Source organism: Choloepus didactylus, chromosome 6 (genome assembly GCF_015220235.1).
Source record: "Choloepus didactylus isolate mChoDid1 chromosome 6, mChoDid1.pri, whole genome shotgun sequence".
In the NCBI taxonomy this organism is placed as follows: Eukaryota; Metazoa; Chordata; class Mammalia; order Pilosa; family Megalonychidae; genus Choloepus; species Choloepus didactylus.
In genome coordinates, this window is record NC_051312.1 from 12,474,236 (window position 1) to 12,492,645 (window position 18,410).

The following is an 18,410-nucleotide window of genomic DNA, read 5'->3' on the forward strand; positions in this document are numbered from 1 at the left end:
TTGTGATTTGGGGGAGTGAGTTCCGGCGGAGGCAGAAGTGGTAGCTTTTTGTCGGTACCGGAGAGGCGCAATGGCGGCGTTGGGTTCGGATGTCGAATCGCTGCCGCGTGGGGGTTTCCGCTGCTGCCTCTGCCAAGTTACCACGGCCAACCGTAAGGGATGCATAGTAAGGGTGGGTGACTGAGGGCTTTCGTGTTTTGGTCCCAGCAAAAGTTATAGTCTTTGTCAGGTCGGTTGTTAGGGTCATTCACCTCGGTTGTCATAGGCCACCTCCCGCCCGAAGCCCCCAACACGGAAATTCCATTACTTTCTTTTTAATAGTCATCTGTTGGACATTTGCTCTGTGCCTGATATTTTGCTGGGCTCTGGGGTGAGGGAGGGGATTTAGAGTTCAAGGAACTCAGCATCCGGAGAAGGAAACGACTTCAATATTCCGTAGATAATGTCCGGAAAACTGTGGGGTGACAGAGACAGCAGTAATTGGGAGTGAGGGAGGCCTTACAGAAGAGCTACCTGAATGCAGGGGTTCGTGAAATAGCATGGTATGTTTGTGAAATTCAGCGTGACTGGAGCATAGAGCACCAGGAAGAAGAGGAGTTTGGAAGAGTAGACAGGGTTCTTGTATGACAGTGCAGGGGGCTGAGTGAAACCTCAGATTCTACTCACGAAGTCTGGACTCAAGATCTTCCCTAAACAGAGTCTTCTTCCATTCTTTCCTTTCTCTGTGGATAACACTGTCACCATGTGTCCAATAGGGCAAACCAGAAACCCAGAAGTCATTAAATCTTCCCTGGCTCTATAGATACTTTGGTGACACCAAGCAACAGACTTAAATATAATAAAAATAATAATAGCAGCAAACTTTTTCCACATTTACTGTGTACTTGACTCTCTGTCAAGTATATATATGGATAGTACCAACTGGGTAGTTACTATTATTATTTCCATTTTATATCTGAGGAAACTGAGGCACAGAGAGGTTAAATAACTTGCTCCAGGTCTCACACAGCTTGATAAAGCTGGGATTTGAACTTGGGCAGTGTGACTTCAGATCCTACACTTACAAGCACTATATGTTAGGAACTCAGAGATGATCCATGGGGTATAGTCCAGAGTGCTGCTTGATTTAGTTCTTTATATATCTTGGATAAGTTACCTGTTAATTTCTATACAATTTGCAGGTACCACTGTACCTAGCACTTATAGACGGCTTAAGAAATACTTGTAATATAGCCACTTCTGGGAATCACTCAGAGGATGCAGTGTGTAGACAAGTGGACAAGAGAGGAAGGTGAAAGAAGAGAGGAACCGGGACGTTTTTTATTCAAAGGTCACACTTTCTATGGCTTTGATGATTCATTAGGGCTTAGGTGTTCAGTTACCCTAACAGGTACACTGAAGAGTGATTTGATGTTTTGTCTCACACTTGTCTTTGCAGGGCCCAGCCTAGATGCCCACTTGGGAGGCCGGAAGCACCGGCATTTGGTAGAACTACGAGCTACCCGAAAGGCCCAGGGACTTCGGAGTGTGTTTGTCAGTGGCTTTCCCCGGGATGTGGATTCTACTCAGCTTTCTGAGTACTTCCAGGCATTTGGGCCTGTGGCCAGTGTCGTCATGGACAAAGATAAGGTACAAACAAATGGCTCTGGGGATGAAGAATGAGTCTGGTGTGCTACATCCCAAAAGAGACATGAGAGAAACCAGCAGCTTGTTTCGGCTGGTTCCTAATGTGGCTTGTCCTTGGTGGGACACCACAGTACCTGGGCTAGTCCAACTCTGCAGGCTCCTCCCCTCCTTGGATTTTATCAGTTCATCATAATTAGTCATTGGGGGACTTGTTTGCCGTTATTTATTCAATCAACTTTTAGTCACCAAATGTTTATTAGTTGTCAACTTTGTATTAGGCACTGTACTTAGAACTGCATTCTGGGTAGTAACTAGGAAAGAGGTGGTCCTGCTTGCACAGAGCTTACAGTCCAGAGGATAAGGTAGACAGTTAAATGAGTAATTATAGTGATGTGGGTGCTTTAAGATGATACCATCCGGGGACCTATCCTAATCCCACAGGAGGCTGGCTGGTAAACCAGTTGGCAATTTATTAACTTACACTGAGAGGTACTGAGGTTATCTGGTCAGAACACCCTGCTCTCTGGTCAGTGCTCGGCAAACAGATTTGTTCCTTATGGTCTTTTTTTTTCCCTTGCTTTCACGCAGTTCTTTTTTCATTGTCCCTTTGTTCCCTTGAAAAAGTTTTACTGTTGGAATGCTGCCCTCTGATCATATTGTAGTTCTGAGGCTGCACTCTGGTTATGTAGATGTGGTTTAGGTGAGACTCAGGTATTTTCTTAGAATGGGATCTGTTTTCATTAGAGATTGCAACTACAATGGCTTCAACAAATGGATTTGATTTTTCTCCTGTAACAAGAAGTCAGACCTGGGCAGTCCAGGCTTTTGCTGTCTTCCTGCTCTGTCATTTTTGGCAAGAGGCTTTCGTCTTCATAGTTGTGATAATGCTGCTTCCACGTTTGCAGGCAGGAAGAAGGGGAAAGGGAAGGGCAGAGTACAAAAGGCTAGTCCCTGCTGAGTCTGATCCTCCTCTCACACTTTATTTTAATTTCTCAGGAAAATACCTTTCCCAGAAGTCCTCTTCAATAGACATCTACTTACACCTCATTGCTGAAACTCCATCAGGGGCTACTCCTAGCTTCAGGCAAGCCTGGGAAATGTTTTTTTTCAGCTGGGCACATTGCCCCTCTACACAAAACAGGGGTTCTCCTGAGGTTCTTTTAGTAAGGAAGAAGAGAAGAATGTATATTGGGTAGGCAATTAGGGGGGCCTGTCCCAGGTTACTTCTTCAGAAAGCTCCGTGTCCCCACTTTTGTTGATAATTTATTTCACTCAATTTCAGTGGCAAAGAGTGATCTTTTCTTGTACTTAAATCTCGTGTTTCTGATGCTTCTAATTATTATAACAATAGTGATTAAGATCCTTATTGAGCAATTACTTTGCACCAAGTATGTGCTAAGTACTTTAAATACAACATCTAATTTGATTTCCACATTTTCTTGAGGGAGAACTTTACTGAGATTTGGAGGTTTAAGCCTCTATTTGGGAGTCAGTCACAAGTTACTTAACCTCTTTGAGTTTCAGTTTCTTAATTTGTAAAGTGGGAATAATACCTTGGAGCAGGCTTATGAGGCTTAGAAATAGTTTGTGTAAAATACTTGGTTTATAATAAGCTCTCAACAAATGTACCTAATGGTGGATGGTGGCATCGACCGGAGAAAAATGGCTGGGACACAGGCTTCTAAATCTGCTTATCTTGCCCTCCCTAATGCTTTCTGGAGGTTCCTGAGAGGCGTATATGCACAAAGACAAGATCAGGCAAATGGATACCTAATTTCTAACTGGGGCTTTGGTTCTCAACTTGATGAGCTATATGATTCCCCAGAGTCAGATGACTTGCCTGAGCAGGTCCAAGTGGCTGCCTTTTCCCCTTGGCTTCCCTTTGGTTCTTCTTTGCTCTTTTAGGGATGAGGGTAGATGTGAGGGTCGGGGGAGTACCCTTAAAAAAGAGAGATTTAAATCACATAGCATAACATACCACTCAGTGGTAGTATATTCACAAAGTTGTATGACCATGGCTACTGATTAATTCCAGAACATTTTTATCATCCCAAAAACAAATGCTGAACCCATTTTTAGTCACTTCCCATCTGTGACTGAGGTCTTTGTGCCAGGAGGCCATCCTCCGGGCCCAGCCTGCCCTCACTGACATTATTAGTTAACCAAGCACCAGCAGTGCTTGCACAGTCTCCCTAGTCAGTTCTCGCACAGTCCTCATTTTTATGTCCGTGTCGTCTTTGTGTCGTTCTGGGTGCCTTATCTGTTGGTAGAACCCTGACAGTCATAGTGGGAAGGCTTTTTCACTGGGATCAACCTCCAAAAGGTTAAAGATAATTGTCACCAAACCCCTCCTAGTTTCCTTCCTCCTCCTATATTCCTAGTCCCTTTATTCAATGATTGCAGCTAGCAGCCTGACTCCCTAAGGGTGATGCATGAGAATCATAGGGGTGATGGTAAGGCTTTTGTTTTTAACCAAAGAGAGAATGGTTTTTTTTTTAAAGTTGAAAAATACTTAGCCCATCGGGAGCTACCTCCAGACTCTGGACTATCTCTTGAAAAAAAGGGATTCCATGAGATTCCTACCTCCTGTAGAGGCCACATGATTGTAAGCCAGTTATTTCACTGAATTCTTATAGACAGTGTAATTTGCAAAAATTTGCTTCCATTCGGTAAGTTGTCTTTTCACTTTCTTGATAATGTCCTTTGAAGCATAAAAGTTTAAAAACTTTTTTATTGAGGTGAAATTTATATAACATAAATTCACCATTTTGTAATGAACAGTTCAGTGATGTTTAATACATTCACAATGTTATACAACCATCACTTCTATCTAGTTCTAAAACCTTGTCATTACCCCCAAATAAAACCTCAAATACATTAAGCAGTTTCTCCACATTCCCCCTTCCTCCCCAGTCCCTGGTAACCATCCATCTGCTTTCTGTCTCTAAGGGTTTAACTCTTCTGGGTATTTCATATAAATGGAATCAAACAATAAACAATATGTGACCTTTTGTGTCTAGCTTCTTTCACTTAGCCTCAAGTTTTTGAGGTTCATCTACGTTGTAGCATTTTATCAGTACTTCATTCCTTTTTTTTTTTCATTTTTTTATTGTCAACTTTAACATATATTCATAACAGTGATAACATTCAATGTACGATTTCACAAGTAGTTAGCAGGCAAATCTCAAAGAAAGTCATGGGTCACAGTTCCACAACTTCAGCCATTTCCATATTGTAAAATATAACATACATACAGAGGGGTGTCATCTCTCGATGTACAGCTCAACAAGCAGTCATATAGGTAATTTAAAAAATTGTTACGGGTTACAGTTTCCACAATTTCAGTTCTTTCTTTATTATGCAATACAAAGTATATACAGAGAGGTGAAGACCCTCAAGGCACAATTCAGTGAGCAGCTGTGGAGCACATCCCCAAGGATGAATCCCATTAATGTACGATAGTCACTCCTGACCATTCCCATACCATTAAGATCACCCTCATTATCACATCTGTACATATGAGATTATTGTTCCCTCTTCACTAGGTTTTGACTGTCTCAAGGTCCCCTATATTCTACTTTTTAAGGAACTTATACTTTTCACAGAATTCACATTAGTGGTAACATGCAATGTCTCTCCTTTTGTGTCTGGCTTATTTCACTCAGCATCATGTCTTCAAGTTTCATCCATGTTGTCACGTTTCACTATCGTTCCTTCTTATTGCCGTATGGTATTACATCGTGTGTATATACGCATTTTGTCTATCCACTCATCTGTTGAAGGACATTTGGATTGTTTCCAACTCTTGGCAGCTGTGAACAATGCCACTGTGAACATTGGTATGCAAATATCTGTTTGTGTCACTGCTTTCAGATCTTATGGGTATATACCAAGAAGTGAAATTCCTGGATCATAGGGTAACTCGATATCTAGTTTTCTGAGGATCTGCCAGACAGAATGGCTGTACCATTATACAGCAATGAATAAGAGTTCCAATCTCTCCACATCCTCTCCAGCATTTGTAGTTTCCTGTTTGTTTAATGGCAGCCATTCTTATTGGTGTGAGATGATATCTCTTTGTGGTCTTGATTTGCATCTCCCTAATAGCTAGTGAAGATGAACATTTTTTTCATGTGTTTTTTGGCTTTTTGTATTTCCTCTTCAGAGAAATGTCTTTTCATACCTTTGCCCATTTGATAATTGGGCTGTTTGTACTAATGTCGTTGAATTGTAGGATTTCTTTATATATGCAAGATATCAGTCTCTTATCAGACACATGGTTTCCAAATATTTTTTCCCATTGAGTTGACTGTCTCTTTACCTTTTTGACAAATTCCTTTGAGGTACAGAAGCTTTTAGGTTTTAGGAGTTCCCATTTTTCTATTTTTTCATTCGTTGCTTGTGCTTTTGGTATTAGGTCTAAGAAGTTTCCCTATGTTATCTTCTAGTTTTATGGTACTGTCTCTTACATTGAGGTACTTGATCCACTTTGAGTTAATTTTTGTATAGGGTGTGAGATAGGGGTCCTCTTTCATTCTTTTGGATATGGATATCCAGTTCTCCCAGCCCCATTTGCTGAAGAGACTGTCCTGTCCCAGTTCAGTGGATTTGGGGGCCTTATCAAAAATGAGTCAACCATAGATCTGGGGGCCTATTTCTGAATTCTCAATTCGGTTCCGTTGATCAGTATGTCTTATCTTTGTGCCAATACCATGCTGTTTTGACTACTGTGGTTTTATAGTAAGCTTCAAACTCCGGAAGTGTAAGTCCCACTTCATTTTTCTTTTTTAGAATGTTTTTAGCAATTCGAGGCATCTTTCCCTTCCAAATAAATTTGATAACTCACTTTTCCAATTCTGCAAAGTAGGTTGTTGGAATTTTGATTTGAATTACATTGAAGTACTTCATTCCTTTTTGTGAAAAGTTTTCAATTTTAATAAACTTCAATTTATCTTTTTTCTTTGGGTGCTTTTGCTTTAGGTGTTATGTCTAAGAAACCATTGCCTAATTCAAGGTCATGAAGAGTTACACCTATGTTTTCTTTTAAAAGTTTTATAGTTTTAGTTCCTACATTTAGGTCTTTGGTCTATGTTTAGTTAATTTTTGTATCTGGTGTGAGTTGAGGGTCCAAGTTCATTCTTTTGCATGTGGCAAAACAGTTTTCCAGTACCATTTGTTGAAAATACTATTCTTTCCTCATTGAATTTTCTTGGCACCCTTGTCAAAAATCAGTTGACTATACAGATTATATCTATTGAAAATATGTTCTTTCATTTTGGGGGTTGAATTTTCACTCAAAGATTTCTTTAAAGGCCTTAATTTTAATATAGTCCATCTGCTCAATCTTTTCCTTTTGGACTAGTGCCTTTTGTGTACTGTTAAAAAAAATATATCATTCATGAAGATTATTCATGAAGATAATTCTATTTTTCTTCTGTAAGTTTTATTTAGACCTGTGATCCTACTGGGATTTATTTATATCTGCAGTCTGTCTGAAATTTAGATTTTTGATCTTGTAGAAATCATTTTTGCGTGTGTTGTATAGAGGTCAAGATTTTTTTCCATATGGATGGATACTCAATACCATTTATTGAAAAGTCCATCCTTTTCTCTGTGCACTGCAGTGTCAGAATAAGAAATAAGTGTAAATAATTATATAATAATGTAGATTACAAGGGGTGACAGTGTGATTGTGAAGACCTTGTGGATCACACCCCCTTTATCTAGTGTATGGATGAGTAGAAAAATGGGGATAAAAACTAAAGGACAAATGGGGTGGGATGGGGGGATGATTTGGTGTTCTTTTTTCACTTTTATTTTTTATTCTTGTTCTGGCTCTTTCTGATGTAAGGAAAATGTTCAGAGATAGATTGTGGTGATGAACGCATAACTATGTTATCATACTGTGGACAGTGGATTGTATACCATGGATGATTGTATGATGTGTGAATGTATTTCAATAAAACTGAATTTAATTAAAAAAAAAAAAAAGTAACAGCAAAAAAAAAAAAAAAAAAAAGAAAGAAGTGTAAATAAATGAAGTGTCCATATATGTGTGAGTCTGTTTCTCGACTCTGTTCTGTTCCGTTGGTCTTTGTCTATGCTACCACACTGTTTACATCACCTCCCTATTTTAATCTGTTAGTCCAATAGTTTTTGTTTTATTTGTCTGTTTGTTTTATCTGTTTCTTTTAGATTGTCTTGGATCTTTTGGGCCTTTTGTATTTCCATACAAATTTTAGGATCACGGAGAACCTAAGATGGCGGCTAGGTGAGACAGGGCAAAAAAACACCTCCGTGAAAAATACTAGATAAAAACCAGAAAGTGACCCAGAACACCAGTTTCAGTGATGCACCAGCTGGACAAGGTCTGCTAAAACCACAGGGACCGTGCACTTGGTGAAACCGGGAGTCTGCATTCTGAAATGAGTGAGTAAGGTGGCTGAAAGTCCCGCGGCCGTGCTGTGGTGTGGGGAAACCGGGAGTTGGTGTTTGGAGACGGACTAGTTATTTAAAAAAAAAAAAAATAACCCAGGAGCAGCTGCAGTTACAACGGTGAGAACCGCGCAGTGAAGCATGGCAGGAGCGGGCTGTGCCGACCTCTCGGTGTCTGGCGTGGAGGATAGACCGCTGCTGATTCCCTCAGGGCCAGGGGACAGAGGGGAGAGCCAAAAGGAGAAAGAAACCACGCTGCTTGTAGCTAGCTCCCTGGCTGGCTGGAGATACTCCTGCCTGGGGCTGTACTCACAGCCCAGAGCTGCACCGGGAAACCCAGTGTGACGGGGAGTGTATCCCACGGCAGCGCGCACATGTCACAATATCGGCTGTGGACAGTGGCCTTGGGTGCATACACAACTAGTTGTCCCGGAGCTGGGAAGGCGGAGCTGTGCAAAAAGCAGGGGGTGTTGAGACGCCCCATTCAGCCATCTTTGCATCAGGCTGGGAGCGCCCCTGCATGGCCCGGCAGCCCGGGGCTTCCCTTGAGGGACGGCGCGCACTTGTGACGTAGCACAGCCTTCCCTCAGCAGAGGTCCTGGAAGATCACAGCTGAGAAAGGAGCCCGCTTGGAGAACCCAGGGACGCTATGTCAATGCTGGCGACTTGTGTGTCAGCAGCAGAGAAAATCTGGGGGAAAACTGAAATGAAGGCTTATCTTGCAACAGCCTTGAATCTCTGGGAACACCTGGGAGGTTTGAATATTAAAGCTGCCCTGCTTGCCTAACCACCCAGACACATGCCCCACATTCAGGGTGGACAGCACCAGAAACACACCCAAACTGAGTTCACCAAATGAACCCCACAAGAATCATTTCCCCAAACACCACCAAGACAAAGTTGAGGAGAACTGACTTGAGGGGAATAGGTGACTTGCAGACGCCATCTGCTGGTTAGTTAGAGAAAGTGTATGCCACTGAGTTGTAGTTCTGAAAAATTAGACTGGTATTTTTTACAACTTGAAAGAACCCTGTCAAGCAAAGCAAATGCCAAGAGGCCAAAAACAACAGAAAATCTTAAAGCATATGATAAAACCAGACGATATGGAGAACCCAATCCCAAACACCCAAATCAAAATACCAGAAGAGACACAGTACTTGGTGCTATTAATCAAAGGACTACAATCAAAGAACAAGAGCATGGCACAGGATATAAAGGACATAAAGAAGACCCTATAAGAGCATAAAGAAGAAATTGCAAGAGTAAATAAAAAAATAGAAGATCTCATGGAAATAAAAGAAACTGTTGGCCAAATTAAAGACTCTGGATACTCATAATACAAGATTAGAGGAAGTTGAACAATGACTCAGTGTCCTAGAGGACCACAGAACAGAAAATGAAACAACAAAAGAAAGAATGGAGAAAAAAATCGAAAAAATCGAAATGGATCTCAGGGATACGATAGATAAAATAAAACGTCCAAATTTAAGACTCATTGGTGTCCCAGAAGGGGAAGAGAAGGGTAAAGGTCTAGAAAGAGTATTCAAAGAAATTGTTGGGGAAAACTCCCCAAACCTTCTACACAATATAAATACACAAAGCATAAATGCCCAGCGAACTTGAAATAGAATAAATCCAAATAAACCCACTCCAAGACATATTCTGATCAGACTGTCAATTACTGAAGAGAAGGAGCAAGTTCTGAAAGCAGCAAGAGAAAAGCAATTCACCACATACAAAGGAAACAACATAAGACTAAATAGTGACTACTCAGTGGCCACCATGGAGGTGAGAAGGCAGTGGCATGACGTATTTAAAATTCTGAGAGAGAAAAATTTCCAACCAAGAATATCCAGCAAAACTCTCCTTCAAATCTGAGGGAAAGCTTAAATTTTTCACAGACAAACAAATGCTGAGAGAGTTTGCCAATAAAAGACCTGCCCTACTTCAGATACTAAAGGGAGCCCTACTGACAGAGAAACAAAGAAAGGAGAGAGAGAGAGAGAGAGAATTTTAACAGACATATATAGTACCTTACATCCCAAATCACCAGGACACACATTTTTCTCTAGTGATCATGGATCTTTCTCCAGAATTGACCATATGCTGGGACATAAAACAAGCCTCAATAAGTTAAAAAAAAAAAAAAAAAGAAAAAAGAAAGAAAACAATTGAATATATTCAAAGCACATTCTCTGACCACAATGGAATACAAATAGAAGTCACTAATTTTTTATTTGTAACTCCACGATTTACTTCCTATATGATATAAAATACACAAACTCTAATGACAAATCAGTGGTTTTGGACTCAATGTAAAATATGTAATTTTTGACAAGAACTATATAAAGGTGGGGGAATGGAGGAGTACAGGAACATAGTTTACATGTCCTACTGAAGTTAAGTTGGTATCGAAAAACAAGATTGTTATGGATTTAAGAGGTTAATTTTAAGCCCTACAGTAAACACAAAGAAATTATCAGAGAATATGACCATAGAGATGAAGAGTAGAGTATGGGTTATGAGAAGTGGGGGAAGGGGCAATGGGGAGTTAAGAAATGAGGGTAGGGTTGCTGTTTGAGGTGAAGGGAAATTTCTAGTAATGGATGGTGGGAAGGTGATAGCATTACAACATTCTAAATGTGATTAATCCCACTAATGGAATGGTAGGGAGGGGGTGGAATGGGAAGATTTAGGCTGTATATATGTTCCCACAATTGAAAAAAGAAAAAAAAGACAGTCTAAATAGATGACAACTGAATGCCAAGGATGATCCTGGATGGGATCTGAGGATGGAGGACAGGAGGCTCAAAGGGACACAGTTGAGACATAAGGGAAAAAAAAAAAAAAGGAAATATAGAATGTAAGCTTTTTATCAGTGTTGAATTTCTTGAACTTCTTAGCTGCACTTAATGGGATTGCATAAAAGAATGTTCTTGTTCATGGGAATTGTATATGTGAATTATAGTGTTTGTTCAAGGATGTGTGCTGCTTGCTCTCATATGTTCAGAAGACAGCAATAGATGATGGATGATGGGGGAGGGAGGGAGGGAAAGAGAAATGGTGGTGTGACAGCATGTTAAAGTTGGTGGATCAGGGTATCAGGAGGGGGGTCAGGGTATGCTGGAGTTTTGTGTATGGGGTTTGTATTGTTTTTGCAGCTGTTCCTATAACTTTGAATTTATTTCAAAATAAAATTTAAAAAAAATTTTAGGATCAGCTTAATTTCCAAAAACAACTGCTTGGAATTTTGATTTTGATAGTATTAAATCTATGATTTAATTTGAAGAGGATTGACCCTATAATACTGAATCTTTTAATCTGTGAATGGTATTTCAATTTATTTAGACCATCAGTTTCTCCCAATATTTTAAAATTTTCTGTGTAGAGTTCTTGTAAATCTGTTTGATTTATTACTAGGTTTTTAAATAATTTTTTGTCACTATTGTATATGTAAATTTTTAAAATTTCAATTCATGATTGTTTATTGTTGGTACATAGAAATAAAAATGATCTTAATATATTTTAAAAAATCAGTTGACTATAGATGTATACGCTTATCTTTGGACTCTCAATTCCATTTCCTTGATCTCAGTGTCTTTCCTTATACTAGTACCACATTGTCTTGATTACTGTAGTGGGAGTTTTTTATAAGCAGGATGAGGCTCCAGTTTTACCACTGGAGAAGATGCAAAAGAGTGTGTACTTTGGCCCCAAGTAGTAGTATTTTTCCTGCTCCTGCTAACATTTTACCTTTAAAAAACAGAAGTGGCCCAATGAATATCATTACTTCAACCAAATCATAGCAGCAAGGCTGTCATGTTGCTGTTTTTCCTAGATGGTAAGTTCCTTAAAGATAGGAATTAAGTATTTATATACATTTCTAGTACACTGTTTATTATATGGATTCTTAGTAAATATTAGTAGAGTTTTATTAAGCCAGAATAAATTAGGGGATTTCACTAGTATAACCAGTGAAATCACATCATTGGGAAGAGTAGAGAACAATGAAATAGGTAAAATGAGATTTTCAGAGATGATAAGGGTGAGAGTAAAATGTGTGAGTTAGGAATGAGGAAGAGAACTGCTTTTCTAAATATGTCTGTGTTGTTACAGAATCAGCAAGCCAATATTCCCAATTTATGTCCCCATTTCAGCGATTCTTACCTACTGTCAGATCATGTATTTAGACTCTTGGTTCTAAAACTATGTTCCTTTGGTGGTTTCACCAGGGAGTGTTTGCCATCGTGGAGATGGGGGACGTGGGTGCCCGGGAGGCTGTCTTGTCACAGCCTCAGCACAGCCTGGGCGGACATCGCCTGCGGGTCCGGCCACGGGAGCAGAAAGAGTTCCAGAGCCCGGCTTCCAGATCCCCCAAAGGAGCAGCCCCTGACAGTCACCATCTGGCCAAAGCACTAGCCGAGGCTCCAGATGTGGGGGCACAAATGGTAAAGCTTGTGGGGCTGAGGGAGTTGTCGGAGGCTGAGCGGGAGCTTCGAAGCCTCGTGGTGGCCCTCATGCAGGAGGTCTTCACAGAGTTCTTCCCTGGTAAGTCGCTCCCACCCTGATTCTCACTGCACTTCCCCTGTTCTGCACCCTGCTCCCCACCCCCACCCCAGTGTCTGCATCCCCAGTCCTCTCTCAGCTAGAGGTGTTCACTTTGTTCCTCTTCCATTCTTGGCCTCGTGTTCTTCCACCCCCTGCATCCCCTAATGTCTCTTGACCTTTATTCTCTGCTTGGCACCCAGGCTGTGTGGTCCATCCTTTTGGCTCTTCCATAAATAGCTTTGATGTCCATGGCTGTGATCTTGACCTCTTCCTGGATCTGGGTGACCTGGAAGAGCCCCAGGTGAGTGGCCAGGAAGACAGCTGGGAAGAGTGGGTGAGAATGGTCAGTTAGTTAGGAAAAACTGCCTCGTACTAGCCATGTAAATATGGGCAAGTATTTGACCTCTCCATGCCTTAGTTCCTCATCTGTAAAATGGGGATAACAGGACCTATGTGAAAGTTATTGTTATTAGACAGATGTGAATATGGATGGGTATTAGATAGGTTGGAAATGAACTGACTTGGGATAGGTGGCAGTTGTAACAGGAAAAAATCAGATTTCAAAATGGATGTATAGTGTGACTTTATTGTAGTCTAAAAAATTATATTATCTGTATATATATATAAAAGGATATGCAGTAAGGTAATTTTGGGTTGTATTTCTGCTCATCTGTATTTTCTAACTTTCTACAATGTACAGATTCTGTTTTTGGATTAGGAATTTTTTTTTTTTTAAAGCTTCTGTTTTAGCATTTCTTTTCTCTACACACATTTATACAGGCACACAACACATTATATATATTTTGTAAAAAACATATTTGGGAGTTGGTTGCAAACATCTTGTCTGTTTATCCTTTAATATTCCAGTGTACATTAGCTAAGAAGAAAGGTATACTAGTATATAACTACAATACAGTACCAAGTGGAGTAAATTGTACACTGGTACATGACTTTACAGTCCCTGCTCCAGTTTTGTTGAATGTCCCAACAATAGACTGTTGTGTTGCCTTTTTAGTTTTTAATCTGGAACAATTCCTCTACCTTTTTTTGTCTTTCGTAACAATGACATATTTGAAGAATGCACGGTTTATTTTATGGAATTAAAAGGTTATTTTTAATTAAAAAAAAAGTTACTGTGAGGATAAATGGAATTAATATATGTAAAGCCCTTAGAATAGGGTCTAGCACATAACAGGCAGTAAGTATTAGATATTATTTTGGTAACAGCAAAGCTCCCCAGTTAGGAGATGGCAGGAGAGGCCTTTACTCAGCTCATTTCTGCCCACAGCCAGGCCCAAAGGCTCCAGAGTCTCCCTCCTTGGATTCAGCCCTTGCTTCCCCACTGGATCCTCAAGCCCTGGCCTGCATCCCAGCCTCACCTCCAGACTCGCAGCCTCCAGCTTCTCCCCAAAGCTCTGAAGCTCTGGACTTTGAAACCCCTTCCTCCTCTGTGGCGCCCCAGACTCCGGACTCAGCTTTGGCCTCTGAGACTCTGGCCTCTCCCCAGTCCCTGCCTCCAGCCTCTCCACTGCAAGAGGACAGGGGAGAAGACTTGGGGAAGGCCCTGGAACTAGAAGAGGCCTTGAAGGGGGAGAAAACAGGAGGAGTAGCAATGCTGGAACTGGTGGGATCCATTCTTCGGGGTTGTGTCCCTGGGGTGTACCGAGTCCAAACTGTGCCCTCTGCCCGACGCCCTGTGGTCAAGTTCTGCCATCGACCTTCGGGGCTCCATGGGGACGTCTCTCTCAGTAACCGGTACCTTAGTTGGGGGTGGAGTGGGGATGGGTTGGGGAAGGCCAGCTGAGAATCCTGGGGTGGGTGAGGGAGTCTCGGTTTGGGAAGCTCCTGTACCTGCTCAGCCCCAAGATGATTCTTGTTTGGTCCCATCTCCTTCCTGCCAGTCATTGCCTACCGTCCAGCTTCCATTGAAGTGTTCCTGAAGTATGTTCCCTGGAATACTATTTTGTTTTTTTATTAAATTCAGTTTTATTGAAATACGTTTGCACACTATACAATCATCCATGGTATACAATCCACTGTCCACAGTATGATAACATAGTTATGCGTTCATCACCACAATCTATCTCTGAACATTCCTGGAATACTATTTTAAGGAAGGGCTGTTGAAAATGGTTTCATGGTTGGATAAGTTTGGGAAATGCTAAGTTAAATGCAAATGGGTTTTTATTTTCTCTCTTCTCTCTTTTATCCTTCCTTCTCTCTCTTTCCCCTTCTCTTCTTTCCTCCCTCCCTTTCTCCCCCCTTTCCTGTTTTTTTTTTTTTTTTCATCCTAATGACTCTGAGCAGTCTTAAACATATTCTGTGATATCCAAGATGGGTATATAGGATATAGTGTTTCTCAAACTCGATCTCCTTTTATACATCTTCTCACTAAGACCAGCGCTTTGGCAAACACTTTGGGAAACCCCATTCTGGCCGCCTTGTTCCATTTGGTCCCAGTAATGCAAGTCTGGAATGAGAGCTGGGGGTGACAGGCTCAGAGGATCCCTGAGCCCTAACACTGTTGTCTCCCCTTTGTCCCAGGCTGGCCTTACATAACTCCCGCTTCCTGAGTCTCTGCTCCGAGCTGGATGGACGAGTCCGGCCTCTCGTGTACACTCTTCGCTGCTGGGCTCAGGGTCGAGGGCTGTCAGGTGAGACTCAGGATGAACTTAGGGTTGAGTTGGTATCAGGACAAAGAAAGGCAGAGATTGAGGGAGGGAAGGGAGGCAGGTATAGGAACTGATGCTGAGAAAACTGCCAAGGAAGGGTCAGACGTGCCTCTAACCTAACTGGAGTTACTGATTATTTACCCAGGGAGTGGCCCCCTTCTCAATAACTACGCCTTGACTTTGCTCGTGATCTATTTCCTTCAGACCAGGGACCCTCCTGTATTGCCCACTGTGTCGCAGCTCACCCAGAAAGCAGGTACAGCAGCCATCCTCCACCCTCTGTCTCATTGGCTTCATCTCTCCTCTTCTTCATCACACTGTGACACACTGAGCAATTCTGGGAATAAGATCATCACTTATCACCCCCATTTCCACTCCTCACTCCCCCACCCCCTTGACGATCCTCCTGTTTCTAGGCTGAACCTCACCTTCCTTATTTTTACAGGTGAGGGGGAACAGGTGGAGGTCGATGGCTGGGACTGTAGTTTCCCCAGGAATGCCTCAAGACTGGAGCCCAGCACCAACGTGGAGCCCCTCAGTGAGTTCTGGGAGCCCAGGGGAGGACTAGTAATGACATTGATCGCAACCATAGGTAACATGTCACGGTTACTATGGGCCAGGCCTGGTTCTCGCAGCCACCATGTGGGATAGCTAAGACTGTAATTGCCAGTTGACAGGTGAAGAAACCAAGCCTTGGAGCAATGTGAGCCTTGGAGCTCACTTAGGTGAACCAGGGTGCGCTGCTAGCAAGGAGAAGGGGCAGGATCTCAGTAAGGGCGTTGCTGGGGCTGTGGGGAGAGAGGCCTGAGAGTTTGTTTCTAGGGATCAAAGAAGCCTGGCTTCTTGGCACTCTTCTGAACCACTTGGAAGAGAGAAAGTCCTGCTAAGGAAATGGCTCTGGTGCAGGACCTGTTTCCATTAGTTATGGCTTACACATGACTCTTCCCCGGTCTTTCCCTTCCTCCAGGTTCTCTGCTAGCCCAGTTCTTCTCCTGTGTCTCTTGTTGGGATCTTCGTGGCTCACTGCTGTCCCTGCGAGAGGGCCGGGCGCTGCCTGTGGTGGGGGGCCTGCCCTCTAATCTCTGGGGAGGCCTTCGTCTAGGTCCCATGAATCTCCAGGACCCCTTTGACCTGAGTCACAACGTGGCAGCGAATGTGCCCAGCCGGGTGGCTGGGAGGCTTCAGAACTGCTGCCGAGTAGCAGCCAGTTACTGCCGAAGCCTCCAGTACCAGCACCGTTCCTCCCGGGGTCGGGACTGGGGGCTGCTCCCTCTTCTGCAGCCCAGCTCCCCTAGTGCCCTGCTGTCTGCTACACCCATCCCCTTACCCTCTGCTCCCTTCACCCAGCTCACGGCTGCCCTGGTCCAAGTGTTAAGGGAAGCATTGGGATGCCACTTAGAGCAGGGAGCCAAGAGACCGCGATCCGAGGGAGGTGGAACTGGGGAGTCTCCCCAAGGAGGGACAAGCAAACGATTGAAGCTTGATGGACAGAAACAGAACTGTGAGGAGGGGAAGGAGGAGAAGCAGCAGGGATGTTCAGGGGGCCATGGTGAAGATGGGGTAGAAGAAATGGTTATTGAGGTTGGAGAGACGGTGCAGGATTGGGCCATGCTAAGCCCCGAGCAGCCAGGGGAGCTGCTCTTGGCAACTGGAGGGCATCTAGCCACCGGAGAAGGGGAGCAGCTGGGCCATGCTGTGCAGGCAAAGCAGGGGCCCAAGGGACCTGAGGCAGCATGGGAAGGGTCTCAAGGTGAGACAGGGAAGAAGGCATCGCTCTCCTCCGCAGTGAGTTGGCGCTGTGCCTTGTGGCACCGAGTGTGGCAGGGGCGGCGGCGTGCCCGGAGATGCTTGCAGCAGCAAGCCAAGAAAGGAGGTGGACGTGGTGCTGGCACAGGAGCAGAGTGGCTGGTGACCGAGGCTCGGGTTACTCAGGAACTCTGTGGTGAAGAGAGGCCAGAGGCGGAGCCCCTTCTGACCTTTGTTGCCTCTGCCTCCCAGGCTGACCAGGCACTCACTGTGACCCCTCTCCAAGATTCCCAAGGGCTGTTCCCTGATCTCCATCATTTCTTACAGGTTTTCCTCCCTCAGGCACTTAGAATTCTCCTCAAATGAAGACAGGGGCCCCAAAGGACAATAAAGCTGCTAGTTTGATACAGATGCTCTAGTTTTCTCTAATTTCCACCTGGTAATAGCCCTCCTCTCACCCAGTACTTGCCCTTTTCTCTATCTCCCCCAAACCTTAAATGCAGCCTTCCCAGTGGTAACTTCTCTGGCCACCCTGGTCTCTTTCCTTCACATTATGACAACTTGCAGGGAGTGCCCAGGACACTGCGGTGTCAGTTACCTGGAAGGCCTGCAGGTAGAGTTCCTGAAGGATGGAGTGGTGGGTGGGGTGAACAGGACTTGTGAAAGGAACCAAGTGTGCCTCAACATTTACCATGCTGCGCCAAAGATGTATGGTGACAGGGCCCAAAATTTTGGGTTCAGGGTTCCTCATTCCTTCCACAAAGAGTCCATCCTGTTCTTAAGTTGGGTAAAAGACTTTTGAACCCACTGGAATTTAATGATCTTAAATAGCCAGCCCTTCCAGGGTCAGTGTGCAGCCTCCTGACCGGGGACGGGGGGGGGGGGGGACTATGGCTGCGTTCTCCCTTCTGCCCCTTCCCTTTGCCAGTTTGGGGACTGGTGCCCCTTTTCTTCTCACAATGGCAGCATCTGGGGAGCTGCAAGGTGGTTTAAGGTGAGAAAAGCTCACGTTCGCAAGTAGTGTCAGACTTGAGCGCCAATTAGATGCAGGTCCTCCTCTAGAAAACAAAAGAGCGGCAACGAAAGGAATTTGGGGAACCGCCTCCCCCGCGCTAGAGGGCTGGCTCGCTCCCGTGGTTTCCACACAGTCATGACGTTAGGAGCTTGGCAGAACCTCCCATCAAGTCACTTCTCTCTGGACCTCACCGCGTGCCCGGCGGGTCCGGACCCGGGACCGCGCCAGGCAGACAGCGGTGCCACGTAGCCGCGAAGGGGCGGCTTTTCCAGCTGGTTCTCACAGTTTGCCCTCCCGCCGCGCCGTCAATTCCACGTGGAGTCGCTGATTGGCCACTCCTGAGAGGCCGTCGCAGCAAGAAAGCTCCA

The 18,410-nt window shown here is 43.7% G+C and overlaps 1 protein-coding gene across 5 annotated transcripts; it reads left to right on the forward strand.

Annotated features, from left to right (window-relative positions):
• The first annotated feature begins 5 nt into the window (after window positions 1–5).
• TUT1 (terminal uridylyl transferase 1, U6 snRNA-specific) lies at window positions 6–17,432 on the forward strand. Of its 5 annotated transcripts, none has more exons than XM_037838212.1 (9): window positions 6–152; window positions 1,439–1,629; window positions 12,294–12,609; window positions 12,810–12,910; window positions 13,898–14,364; window positions 15,154–15,263; window positions 15,427–15,537; window positions 15,727–15,819; window positions 16,249–17,432. In XM_037838212.1, the coding sequence occupies exons 1-9, from the start codon at window positions 71–73 to the stop codon at window positions 17,391–17,393; spliced, it is 2,616 nt and encodes an 871-aa protein (XP_037694140.1). In that variant the 5' UTR covers window positions 6–70; the 3' UTR covers window positions 17,394–17,432. The 5 variants fall into 5 exon arrangements, with proteins under 5 accessions (XP_037694140.1, XP_037694142.1, XP_037694143.1 ...); XM_037838214.1 differs by having other exon boundaries at window positions 38–172; XM_037838215.1 differs by having other exon boundaries at window positions 41–166.
• Window positions 17,433–18,410: the final 978 nt, after the last annotated feature.